Genomic DNA, 13,355 nt, shown 5'->3' on the forward strand with positions numbered 1-13,355 from the left:
GGTAACAATATTTGTCCGTTGCAACAAAACCCACAAATAATCTTGTGACACAAATGGATTGTGGTAGAATCGTTCTGGGTCCACATCTGCTTTGTCAGATGCGTAACATTATCCTCAGCTGACAGAAATATGTTTGGACTAGGAATACTGGAGAAATTTTGACAGAATAAAATAAGTTCGGATTTCTAAGAATCTGACCTGCAGAATCTGCTGCAGACCAGCCTCCTCAGGCCACATGGAATCCACAGACTTTTGGATATATATTTTTGTACTTTCCAGAAATGTATACAAATTTATTTGCAGGAAAGTCCTCAAGTTTCTCCTGAGACATATCCCATGCTAGAAAATATACTTGGGGGCTCATAGACACACAATCTCCCAGCGATTCTGATACAGACTGTTCTTTATTTGTTGGTAGCTGCAACTACAATGATACAATTGGGTCCAGGGGATTTGGTGGCAGGAGGTCAGGGTACCTAGGGAGCACAGTTGACTTTCAGGGCAATGGGTTATGCACCTCTGAATTAAGACACCAAACTTGCATGCTAGGATATGCAAATCTGTATTTATCCGTACCATATGAACTTTGTACTACCATATTTCTTCAACTGTAAGATGCACACTAATTTCTGTACCACCAACAGAAAAAAAGCTTTGATTCTAAGAATAATAATCGCACCCGCGATTCTAAGACACACCCCATTATTAGAGATGTTTATATGGGAAAAAGTGTGTCTTAGAATCAAAGAAATACAATATTTATTTCAGCTGCTGAGCAGATTTTAGTCATTTATTTATTTTATTTATTACATTTTTATACCGCCCAATAGCCAAAGCTCTCTGGGTGGTTCACAAAAATTAAAACCGTAATAAAACAACCAACAGTTTAAAAACACAAATACAAAATACAATGTAAAAAGCACCACCAGGATAAAACCACGCAGCAAAATTGATATAAGATTAAAATACAGAGTTAGAACTGTAAAATTTAAATTTAGTTAAAATTAAGTGTTAAAATACTGAGAAAATAAAAAGGTCTTCAGTGTAGGTGCCAGGCGGACCTCTCTGGGGAGCTCATTCCATAGCCAGGGTGCCCCAGGCAACAGCCTGCTCCTAAACATTAGCAATGGGCCCAACAAGGAAGGGGCATTTTATTTTATTTTTTTTGGGGGGGGACTCTGTTTACATTCCCTTAGCTGGCCATATGTACCCTCTTTGTCCTGCCAGCTATGGACATTTACAGTACAATCTAATTGGACTGGGACGCAGGATTTCTGGGTTCTAGTCCATTTGGCCATGAAGTTCACTGGGGCCCTTTCTACACCTAAGGATTATGCCAAGAAAATGGAAGGATCGTCCCTGCCTGCTCCTGAGATCCCCTGTGTGTCATTTGCACGCACCGGGATGATCCCTGTAAATAAGACAGGTGTGGAAACGGCCTTGGTGATTCTGGGCCAGTCCTGAACTCTCAATCTAACCTACCTCACATGGTTGTTGCATGAAATGGAGAGGAAGACCTTGCAAAGTGTGGGGTGGGTGGGTTAGATGGGATATAAATGTAATAATAAATAAAATCCTATATAATAGGCAGTCCTATTGAGTCCAATGGGGCTTGCTCCCAGGGAAGTAGGTGTAGGATTGCATCCTACCTCACAGGGTTGTTGCAAAGATGAAATGGAAGAGGAAAACCTTGCAAGAGGGTGGGGGAAAAGACTGGATATAAATGGAATAATAAATAAAATAAAATCCTCTATATATCTATTAGGAAGAAAGTCCTATTGAGTCCATCGGGGCTTGCTCTCAGGTAAGTAGGTGTAGGATTGCATCCTACCTCACAGGGTTGTTGTGAAGATGAAAACCTTGCAAGAGGGTGGGCGAAAAGACTGGATATAAATAGAATAATAAATAAAATAAAATCCTATATATATCTATTAGGAAGAAAGTCCTATTGAGTCCAATGGGGCTTGCTCCCAGGGAAGTAGGTGTAGGACTGCATCCTACCTCACAGGGTTGTTGCAAAGATGAAATGGAAGAGGAAAACCTTGCAAGAGGGTGGGGGGAAAGACTGGATATAAATGGAATAATAAATAAAATAAAATCCTATATATGCCTATTAGGAAGAAAGTCCTACTGAGTCCATCGGGGCTTGCTCTCAGGTAAGTAGGTGTAGGACTGCATCCTACCTCACAGGGTTGTTGTGAAGATGAAAACCTTGCAAGGGGAGAGGGGAAAGACTGGATCTAAATGGAATAATAAATAAAATAAAATCCTATATATGCCTATTAGGAAGAAAGTCCTGTTGAGTCCATCGGGGCTTGCTCTCAGGTAAGTAGGTGTAGGATTGCATCCTACCTCACAGGGTTGTTGTGAAGATGAAAACCTTGCAAGAGGGTGGGGGGAAAGACTGGATATAAATAGAATAATAAATAAAATAAAATCCTATATATGCCTATTAGGAAGAAAGTCCTGTTGAGTCCATCGGGGCTTGCTCTCAGGTAAGTAGGTGTAGGATTGCATCCTACCTCACAGGGTTGTTGTGAAGATGAAAACCTTGCAAGAGGGTGGGGGGGAAAGACTGGATCTAAATGGAATAATAAATAAAATAAAATCCTATATATGCCTATTAGGAAGAAAGTCCTGTTGAGTCCATCGGGGCTTGCTCTCAGGTAAGTAGGTGTAGGATTGCAGCCCAAATGTCTCTGACGAAGGAGCTTCCACGAATGTTTAAAATGGGGAAGAGGAGGATTATGTGCGCCACTTTGGCTTCCTTGCAAAAGGAAAAAGAAGGCCGGGATATAAATGCAATACATGCACACGTATTTACATACACAAACAAACACACACACCATAACCTGCCTCCCCTCAGCCCGGCGGCGCCGCCGCCGCCGTCCTCCCGGGCTCCTCCTCCGTAACAGGCGGAGCCGGAGAGGGGCGGCGCGGAGAGATGATGTCAAGGCCGAAGCCGGGGAGTGATGGTGGAGACCGGCTCGGAGGCGAGCAAGCAGGCAGGCAGTGAGCGGCTGGCTGAGGCGAGGCAGGAGCCGCTGAGGCAGCTCGGCCTGCGCGCGTTCGTGTGAGGCGGAGGAAAGGCAGGCCGGGCCTGGCGGAGGCGGAGGCGGCAGCAGCAGCAGCAGCAGCAGGCCTGTGAGGAGAAGAGGAAAGGGCGGGAAGGCGTGAGGAGGGCCGCCGTCGTCGTCGAAGGACCGGACCGGGGACGCCGCGATGTCGAGCGGGGCACCGGGCAGTGCCGTGTCGGACCCCCAGCATCCGGCCCGGCTCCTGCGGGCGCTGAGCTCCTTCCGCGAGGAGGGCCGCTTCTGCGACGCCCACCTGGTCCTCGAAGGCGAGGAGATCCCGGTGCAGACCAATATCCTGGCCGCCGCCAGCCCTTACATCAGGTGAGAAACCCCGGGCCTGGGAGTCGGAGTGGGTGTGTAATCCCATGAGCATGTGCAGAGTGCACTTTCTGCCCACCACTACCACCCTCTAGCCTCGCCTTCCCTGACGTGCTCCAGATATAGGAAAGGAGGACAGGGCTCCTGTAGCTTTAAGAGTTGTATAGAAAAGGGAATTTCAGCAGGTGTCCCTTGTATGCATGCAGCACCTGGGGAAATTCCCTCTTCATCACTACAGTTAAAGCTGCAGGAGCCCTGCCCTCTTTGGTATCTGGTCAAGATTAGAATGTAAGCCTATGCGGCAGGGTCTTGCTATTTACTGTTTTACTCTGTACAGCACCATGTACATTGATGGTGCTATATAAATAATAATAAATAATAATAATAATAATAATAATAATAATAATAATAGAGGGCAGGGCTCCTGCAGCTTTAACTGTTGTGATGGAGAGGGGATTGCATACAAAGGACATCTGAAATTTAAATTTCACATTCACCCAGAATGTGAACCGCTATTGGGCGGTATAGAAATGTAATAAACAAATAAATAAATAAATAAATTCCCTTTTCAGTACAACTCTTAATGATACAGGAGCCCTGTCCTCATTTCTGTATGGTCACCCTAGTGTTGGACTACACCTCCCAGCATCTCCCACCCAGCCATGCTAGCTGGGAGATGCTGGGAGTTGTAGTCCAACACATCTGGAGGGCACCAGGTTAGGGAAGGATTTAGCCTAGAGGGTGAGGGGGAGCATGGGGAGCATGCCCTGCTTAGAGGGAGTCTGCACATGCTCAAGGTGCCCTGTTATTGTAATATTATTACTATTATTAGTGGTGGCAGTGCTAGTAGTGGTAATAATATCGCCTCTAGTGTAGTTGGATAGGGCTCAGCTCAAGGCAGTTAGAGAAGCAGTGTAATGGGTCGAGTGCTGGTCTAGAATGGGAGAAACAGGTTCATATCCCCATTTAACCATGAAGCTCAGCAGTAGATCATGGGGTCAATGATTCTACACGACCTCATAGGGTTGTTGTGAGGATAAAATAGGAGTGGGGAGATAATCATGTATCCAACTCCTTGAAAGAAAGGTGGAATATAAATCCAATCAATAATAATAATAAACACTGCCTTGAGCACATGAACCTTTTGCTCACCTCTTTCCTGCCCATTGGAAAAGAATCAAAGAACCTCCAAGATGATACCGACGTCCAGGAGTGGGTTTTTCTAGGGCAATGCTTTTATATTGCTCTTTTTTAAAATGAAAAAATGCAATGAGAAATGAAGAATGTGAAGTTGAGGAGCAATCAACCCCCTTCCCCCAACAATATTGTCTTTTTTCAGTGTAAACTAGCAGTGTCTAAGCCCAGTGTCAACCAGGTGTTACCCATTGTTGGAAACAGGATGCTGGAAGAAATGGACCATTGTTCTGCTCCAACTGGGCACTTTTGCTGTTCTTAGTAAGCTTTGTAAGCCAAAACATCTGGAGGGCCAGAAATTGTCCCTCCTCCTTTTCTAAAACATGGAAGCTCCATTTAACTATGTTGGCTGATAGGTCTTCAGACAAATACTTAAGTGTTCTGCCTAACTTGTGAGGAGTGTTTTCCTTAGCATGCCCAGAGTGTCTCTCCCTCTCAACACTGATGAATTGCATGCACCTTGCCTCCCAACAGATATCTTTAGGCTTAAGGAACTGAGGCTTCCAGTTAGGCCTGAGCACCATCACTTCTCATTGTACGAATTAAGCACTGTGCCAGGACTACTTGGCAGCATCAAGACTCATTCTTGACACTGAGATGCCAGTTTGTACCTGTACCTTTAAAAGCTGTGTGACAGGCAGAAGGCTTCTCCTGGGTCAGTTCTACACCAAGCCGGATATAGCACTATGAAAGCGGTATATAAGGAGCCACACCAAGCCGGATATAGCATTATGAAAGCGGTATATGGTATCTGTCAATAGGCCCCAACAGTTGTCAGTGCACTTTAATACTGTTATAAAGTAGAACTGTGGTTCCTGCCTCTTATTTTATATCAAGTTTTTATATGGTGTTTTATACTTTGAATGGTTTAAGTTTTTGTGAACTGCCCAGGGAGCTTCGGCTGTTGGGCGGTATAAAAATGCAATCAATCAATCAATCAATCAATCAATAATAAAATATATACCTCTTTCATACCACTTTCATAGTGTTGTATCCTGTTTGGTGTAGATCTGGCCCTGGTTTGCTTCCATAGGTCTGGAAGCCATACACTTTTCTACCACCTTAAAATGATAGATTAAGAAAAGCACTATTGTAGTTAAAACCACTAACAGTTAATTATTCCACATTTCGCTGTCTTGAAAAGTACACCTAGTCCGTTATAGGGGCTTCACATGCTCCTCACAGTTCTGCAGGGTTGTTTGTGTATATAAATATTCATTAGGGAGAACACACAGTTAATGTATGAATGCTGCAAACTCTATTGAAACCCATGGGAGAAGGTTGTAAAATGCATATGAGATGATGTGAAAGGGGGTCGTGGTATTATTTCATTGAATGTTCTACTTCCCTTGCAACATAGAATTCAAGGCAGCTTAAATTGGGTCCTCGTACAGTCTCCCATCCAGGCAATGACCAAACCCAGAGCTGCTTCAGCAAGGTTTCTGCATTGTGTACCCTCAGACCATGTCTCTGGATCATAGTTTAAGGGAAACCAGATAAGAAATTGCATATAAATGGTTTAAAAAACCTGTCCATACCAAGTGCAAAGTTATTAAGTAAGAACTATGATGTTGGGGTTTTTCCATCTCTTTCTTCACTTTTATGGATTCTCATTTCTTGTCGACCCAGTTGGTTAGCTAGCAGCCTAGCTGCTCACTCCCTTCTCTCTTTTCCTCTCCCCTGCCCCACCCTACTTTGGCCTGTGATTTTCTACTTCTCCACATATTTCTTCAAGAATAGAAAGACAATACTTTAAAAAGTGCAGGCATGAAGCCCTAAGACACTAAGTATGCCCATAGATAAGTTAGATACATAGATAAGTTGGATACAGAGTTCTACATTGTCATTCTGACTCAGTCTTGGGTGTCGTGTCCTTTAATTCTCTTAACTCCTTAAAAGCATATTCATCTCATTGTAAACAAGAGAAAGCATGTAGCTGCACTTTATGATTCAGAGAGGCAAGACGAAGCTTAGGCTCTGACCAACCCAGTACAGGCGTGTAGCGTCTGGGTGAGTGTATACTGTTTTGGGGAAGTTATTGTCAAGTTCACTTCCTGCTCATGTGCCCTCACTGCCTGTGTTTCCTTTCTATTTGGGTGTAAAGTGATACATAATTGGGTGTAAATCTCATAATTTGTTTACCAACATTATACATCGAGGTCACTGTCAGCCTTCCCAGTTCAACCTGACAAACCTAGGCTCATTTGCAAACATCAAAGGTGGCAGTTTTCGTGGTGGGGGAGGTTTTGAAACTATTGGCTGGCGACTAATTGAAATGCAGCTTCTTGGAGAGTTCCTGCTTTGTGTATTAAAAACTACTTTACTGTTTAAAGAAAGAAATAGTGGCATTTTTAGGACTGGCAGTAAACAGCTGAGAAGGGAGTTTCTCAATCTGTTGCATAGGTGTTGCAAAGATACGAGTTACATTTGAAGATGTTGTGTTACATATAATTTTATCTATGCAATTTCTCTCCCATTCCTATGCTTCAGTTTAAATACATGTTTTGAATACACATTTCAAATGAAGTACCTCAACACGCCTATCTAAAAGCTGACTGAACATTCTAAGTTAAAAATCCATTATTATAGGATGCAACTGTGTTTATACAATACTGTGACACCCTTGTAAAGATTGTGGTACCTTGTTATTTCCTCCTCGTAGGGAACTAATAAATAAATTAAATTCATCATCTCCAGCTATCTTATCCAATAGGAAGGGGTTCAGCATTTCAGCATTAGTATGTTCTCTGCATTGTCTAGTTTTTCGGTCAGTGCATGTTGAATATTCAGTCACTGCTCTTTGTATAACCTGCATTAATGCACTTTGCCACTTTTAGAGGGGATATGACAAATAAACCTGCTTAAGTATTAGTTGTTTGACAACTGTCATTTCAGCAGATAGTTTATGGTTCCAGCAGAATTTATAAGTTAGTTATTATCCTGCTTTATTGGCTTAAATATAAGAAAAGGTAGCTTTAAAATGATTTTAGGTTTGCTGCCACCTTTGATGTCAATTGTTATGATGCTGATTATACATGGATACTTTAAGGCTCTTAAAGTATAGGTATAGACTTCAGTCCAAATTAGGAGTTTAGCTGTTAGTTTATCTCTTTAAAGCCAGGTAAATCTAGAAAGTATACATTTAGCTGGGTTCATAGTGACTCAGCCCATTGCATTTTCAGAGGAGCTCAAACTACATCTTTCCTTTAATCCCCATACCCGTTGTCCACCATCCACTTATCTGATAAAAGTATGCATTCCAGGGGCTCAATTGACCTAGTTTTCTATTCACTGGAGTCTAGTGCACCCCAGTGGTAGACCCCCGCCCCCAGTTTTTAAAATGAAGCCTTCCCTCTCTTCTACTAGTCCTCACTTAGTTTTTTCAGATAAATAAACCAAGTGTTGAAACCTTTGTGAAGGTAGAAAGCCAGCAGGGGTGTGGAAGCTATCCATTTTATTGCACTGAGTGTCACATGTATGTCTATCTGCCTGCTGGATAGAAGTTGTGGGTGTCTTCTTGGTATATTGAGCTTCTTCCCCTTGGGGAACAAGTTACTGTTTCCTTGAAGCCAAGGTTGCTGACCTAGGAAAGCAGAGAGAAGCAGAGGCATGTTTGGAAGAGATTTTCAGGGGCATGATAGTGGTGTCCCAATCCCAGGGTGATAGCTCCTCTGAAGTCATGGAGAATGAGGGTCTTGTTGAAGGAGAATGTCACTTGGAGGAAGAGGGAATGGCCCCTTAAAATGGACCCATTTTGAGGAGGGAAGAACAGATAATCTCTCATGCTGAGGGCACACCTCTGAGGCTGGTGGGGCTCATGGTAGTGGGACACTTGATCACTAAAGCTGGGTTTGTGACGAGTGTATAGAACATATGGTGAATTGCCTGCCTGGTATGAAGGCTGTGGATATTATACGTTGTCTAGATAGCCTGGTAGATAGAGCTGGGGTAGAATCTGTAGTCATGATGCACATTGGCACTAGTGACATGAGGAAATCTAGTCATGAGTTCCTGGAAGCTTGAAAATGTCAACCGAGTGACCTGATTCGCAAGTCATGGCCAGTTTCTGAGTTATTAAGCCCAGAAATTGGCAGGGGCACACAGAAGTGAACAAGCACTCTGCCTCACGCCCACCTTCCAGTTCTGCTTTGAATTAACAACCCAGAAACACCCCATTCCTAGGTTGTTCCATGATGTGCAAACCCAGAACTCTGGGTCATTTAGGGATTAAACAATCCAGAGTTAACCAAACAGCAAACCCCTAAACAACCCAGATTTTCCAGGTTTACACATCATAAAACAACCTAGGAATAGGGCATTCTTGGGTTATTAATTCAAAGAGGGAGTGGGCAGGAACCAGCACACACACGCACACACACTCCTGCATGCTCACAAATAGTCCCTGATTGACATTTTTGATCATGGGACCAGGTCATTGTGTGAGTGCGGTAAAAAAAAAAAAAAAAAAAAAAAGGCAAATTCCATGCTTGGGATCATTTGGAAAGAAATCAAAAACAAAACTGCCAAAATAATTATGCTCTTACAGAAATCTGTGATGCCACCACATTTGCAATATTGTCTACAATTCTGGTCACCACACCTCAAAAAGAATATTATGGAGTTGGAAAGATGCAGCAAAGGACAACCAAAATGATCAAGTGTCTGAAGCAACTCCGCTATGAGGAAACATTATAATGTTTGAGGCTTCTTAACTTGGAAAAAAGGTGAGTAAGTGGGTACGTGACAGAAGTGTACAAAGTGATGTGAAGGTAGTGGATAGTTAGAAAAGCATGTCCCTCACTAGAACCCAGGATCATCCAAGGACGCAGAACAGTGGGACACCAAGGGTTGATAAAAGGAAGTATTTCTTCATATAGTATATAGTTAGACTATGGAATTTGCTTTCGCAAGATCTAGTGATGGCCACCAACAGGGATGGCTTAAAAAGTATATTAGCCAATTCATGGTGGATAAGGTTATTAATGGCTACTAGACATGATGGTGATATAGCATTTAATCTAGGATAAGAGGTAGTATGATCTGTGTGCCATTTGCTTGAGAACATGAATGAGAAGGCATTATTGTGTCATGTCCTGTTTATGGGCTTCTCATAGGCATCTGTTTGGCTACATGTGAACAGAATACTGGTCTAGACAGGCCTTTGGTCTGATCCAGTATGGTTGTTCTTACGTTGAACAGAATTCAGATGTGTTCAACTCATCTTTAAAATGTCTTGTATCATGTTAATATTTAAACTATATTTTATCATTCATATATCTTGGATCTCCTGGAAATTCTGAGACCTTATATTCCTAGTGTAGACTAACTTTAATGAATAGCGATTTCAGGAGCAGATTAACCAATATTGGTTGTGACCTATATATTTTTTTTAAAAAAAGAACATGTGCACTATAATTAGTATAAATCGAGAAAACATGAAGAGTTTGTCCAGTGGGACTTGCTCAGCTTTAGCCTTTGCTTGCTGTTAATGAGGTCTGGTGAAATAATGTATTTCTCCAGTTTTCATTGGCACAGCGCACACAATAGATTTAGGGCACAATCCTATTGGGAATACCCATCAGCCTCAGAACTCGGAGGCAGGCAAGCATCCTATGCAAAGTAGGAGAAGCACATGGGTGAACTTCGCCTCCGTGATCCTCCCACCCTATATTTTCAATAGATGGATGTTTTCGCCCATCCAGCAGAGGTGTCAGAGAGGGCAAGGGAAGGAGGCTGGAGGGTTCCTTGTAAAACAGCTTCCCCAGACGCCTTTCCTCCCTGTCCATCAGCATGCCCCCTTTCCGTCCCCTACAAGGTTGCCTTTGCGACCTTGGAGAGGCAGCCAGTGCAGTTCTCTTTCTACCAGTTGGGAGGGGGAGCAGAACTCAGACTCCTGGGTCTGAGGTCGGAGCACTGTCTCCAACCTTGGATCCAGGAATCCAAAATAACCTATGGCCCTTTAGACGCTTTCTAAGAGCCATCGGTTTGCTCTCTTCATTTACAGTAGGGGGGAAATGTTTGCAAATGGTTCTAAGTATTTGTCTACATATTTGTTTAACACTTAGAGATTTTATTATATTAAACAGTATAATTATTATTATTAAATAAATAAATAGTTGCCAGGGGACGGGCAGGTTTGTGCCAGAAAGTGTAGTGAGAAAGTGGTTAGCTCACCTATACACTGCAGTCTTGCTCCAGATCTGGATCCTTTGCGGCTGCTTCTTCACACACAAAAACTGACACACGCTAAGCATGGTTTTACACGTGTGGGTTTAGCAAAGAAGTGGGACGCTTGTGATCCTTTAGATGTTTTGACTGACAACTCCCATCATCTCTCAACATTGGCTATGCTGGCCAAGATTAATGGGAGTTGCAGGCCAAAATATTTGGAAAGCCACAAGTTGCCCATTCCTGGCTTAGCATAACATCTAATTTGACTTTAGTGAAAATAGGAAGTAGCTTAACTGAATCATATTTCATTTCAAATAGTCTGTTGTCCTGGCAAGGCACCTATTCCTTTAACAATTTATTACAGACATTCAGCAGATTAATTATTTATTATAGTTATTTTTCAGTTTGTATCATGCCACAGGCTTAAAAGTCTGACTGTATCTGCACAGGACCAATGTGCTATTTTTTTCTGTCCATCCTAGATAGAAGGAAGATGTAGACCATGCTAATTACTTGTTATACTTGAGTTTTCAAGTCTAGTTCAGAGGTTTGTTTTCCCATTTACAGAAGTAGGACTTAAATTTAACTGTGGTATTAAAGCTTGCATCTTATGGATGTTACTAAGCTGTAATAAAGGTTTTGTTTGTATTCAGGCAAGGCTGGTTTAACAAGTGTAACAGCACATGCTTTTACATTAAGGAGGGTATTTTTGCAGTATCCTATTAATACCTCAGGATTCCATGTAAGGAGCTGCAACCTCCTGAAGATACGTTTTATAGTAGGGCACTTTGCTAGTGTATGTAGTGTGCCCTTGGATAGTATGGGGAAATGGAAATGCTGATGGTTGTAAAACGAATGTCAGCTCAACACGTCTAATTAAGAAAGGGAGAGGCCCCAACCAGACAAAAAGCCTGTGGCCCTAAGCAAGGGGACAAGAAGAAGAATTGAAATTGCCTGAGAATGAATTCCAGCTGCACAGCTGCTGGAAATCATAAGGCTCTGTAAACAATATGTCTACGCTATTATAATGAATTGTAATGGCTGTTGCCATCTTCTTTCCCTTACAACATCCCTGGAAACTGTAGGTTTGCAACGATGCTGACAACTCATTGCTAGTCCCCTCACAGCATGACAGTTCTGAGAATGTGGCATGATGATTTATAATCGAAGCATCTGCTCATTACTGAGCATCCTGGAATACTATTCCAGGAATATTCTTTTCAGGTATCTTGAATTCAACCTCTGATTTCTTATATTTCCAAATTGTGATTCTGAGAGGAAAGTGAATGTGGTTCATAGTTCCCTAGAGAAGCAAACTCACTTGTGAATCATTAGTAATAGTCAACAGAATGATGTATGGATTAGTCACCTATGGATAGCCTCCCTAAGATAACCACTGCTGAATCTGGGTTGTATAAACAAGCCATATATAGTTGTCATGTTGATGTGCCGAACAAGGTGAGCTCAGACAATCTTGTTCCCGGTGTATATTTTCATCGGTTTCCCTCATGCCTGCAGCAACCTCCCTCCAATTCCAAATAATGTGACCACAGCATCCAACCCAAAGTACTGTGATTCACAGTAGGCTTATATTAGGCTTATAGGTGGGCCTAAAATGTATGGGAGCTAGGGTGATCTCTCTGCAGCGCCTTGTGCTGTATCAGATGCTACCCTGGTTTTTTAAAAATAAATAAATAACTGTAGTTTGAACAAAGTTAGTCTACCTTATTGAGAGGGCAGGACATTTTGTTGCAAGTCGTGACTGGAAGCGTCTAATCTCCTCATATGTGAAAGAACAAGGAACTGGAGGAAGGAGCACGCAAGCCTCTGGCTCATGAGATAAAATTGTGGTTCGTTATATTGCAGTTGGGTCATAGAGTTAAATGCAAAATGTAAGTATAAAAGAACCATGTGGTGAAATGTTGCCATTTATAATGTTTAACTTCAGAAGGTATCTATTATTGTGGGCTTCCTATTAGATCCATGGATTAAGCACTAGGATTTAGGAGATGTTGTCCTTAATCTCACCAAAACTAACCATAGAGATGACATTTACTATTTCATGGTGAGTGTGTGTGTGTGTTAAGCAACCTTTCAGGATAAATTATGTGTAAATTTTTAAATGCCAATCAGTTACCTGAGCTCTACAATATATTTGGTTCTCAGATTATAAATATTTAGAACTCTACCAGCCCAATAAATGAAGATGTGTGTACTTTCCATTTTGTGAAGAAACTTGTTTTTTATGTAGTTACTACCAGCCACTGGCTTCTGGAAAGATCTAGATACCTAGAGCTCATTTTGTACATGTTTACTCAGAAGACATCCCACTTTGGTCAGTGACACTTCCTAATAATTATGCATAGAATTGCATCTTTAGTCATCAGGTCAGTGATCTTTCATCATCATCATCATCATAAAATTTAATAATAATAATGATAATAATATATTTATTTGTTACCCGCCTCTTTGCATGTGCTTAGAGAATGAAAGAGAAATCTGTCACTTAACTAGGTATAATACTTTAGTCAAGAAGGCAATTGTGGCCGCATGACCAAATGTTTTCAGTTATATTCCGAGGTTGTGTGATAATTG

At 42.0% G+C, this 13,355-nt stretch overlaps 2 protein-coding genes across 2 annotated transcripts in view; both read left to right on the top strand.

Annotated features, from left to right (window-relative positions):
* The window catches only part of CMIP (c-Maf inducing protein), a 605,118-nt gene that overhangs the window by 330,473 nt on the left and 261,290 nt on the right, over window positions 1-13,355 (top strand). The gene's annotated exons all lie outside the window — the stretch shown is intronic.
* The window catches only part of GAN (gigaxonin), a 47,272-nt gene continuing 37,088 nt past the window's right edge, over window positions 3,172-13,355 (top strand). Inside the window, exon 1 of the mRNA XM_063141222.1 lies at window positions 3,172-3,398. Coding sequence (XP_062997292.1) covers window positions 3,223-3,398 — 176 coding nt within the window. The 5' untranslated portion in view covers window positions 3,172-3,222. The remainder of the gene's footprint in view (window positions 3,399-13,355) is intronic.

The sequence above is a fragment of the Elgaria multicarinata genome, chromosome 14 (genome assembly GCF_023053635.1).
Source record: "Elgaria multicarinata webbii isolate HBS135686 ecotype San Diego chromosome 14, rElgMul1.1.pri, whole genome shotgun sequence".
Taxonomy (NCBI): domain Eukaryota; kingdom Metazoa; phylum Chordata; class Lepidosauria; order Squamata; family Anguidae; genus Elgaria; species Elgaria multicarinata.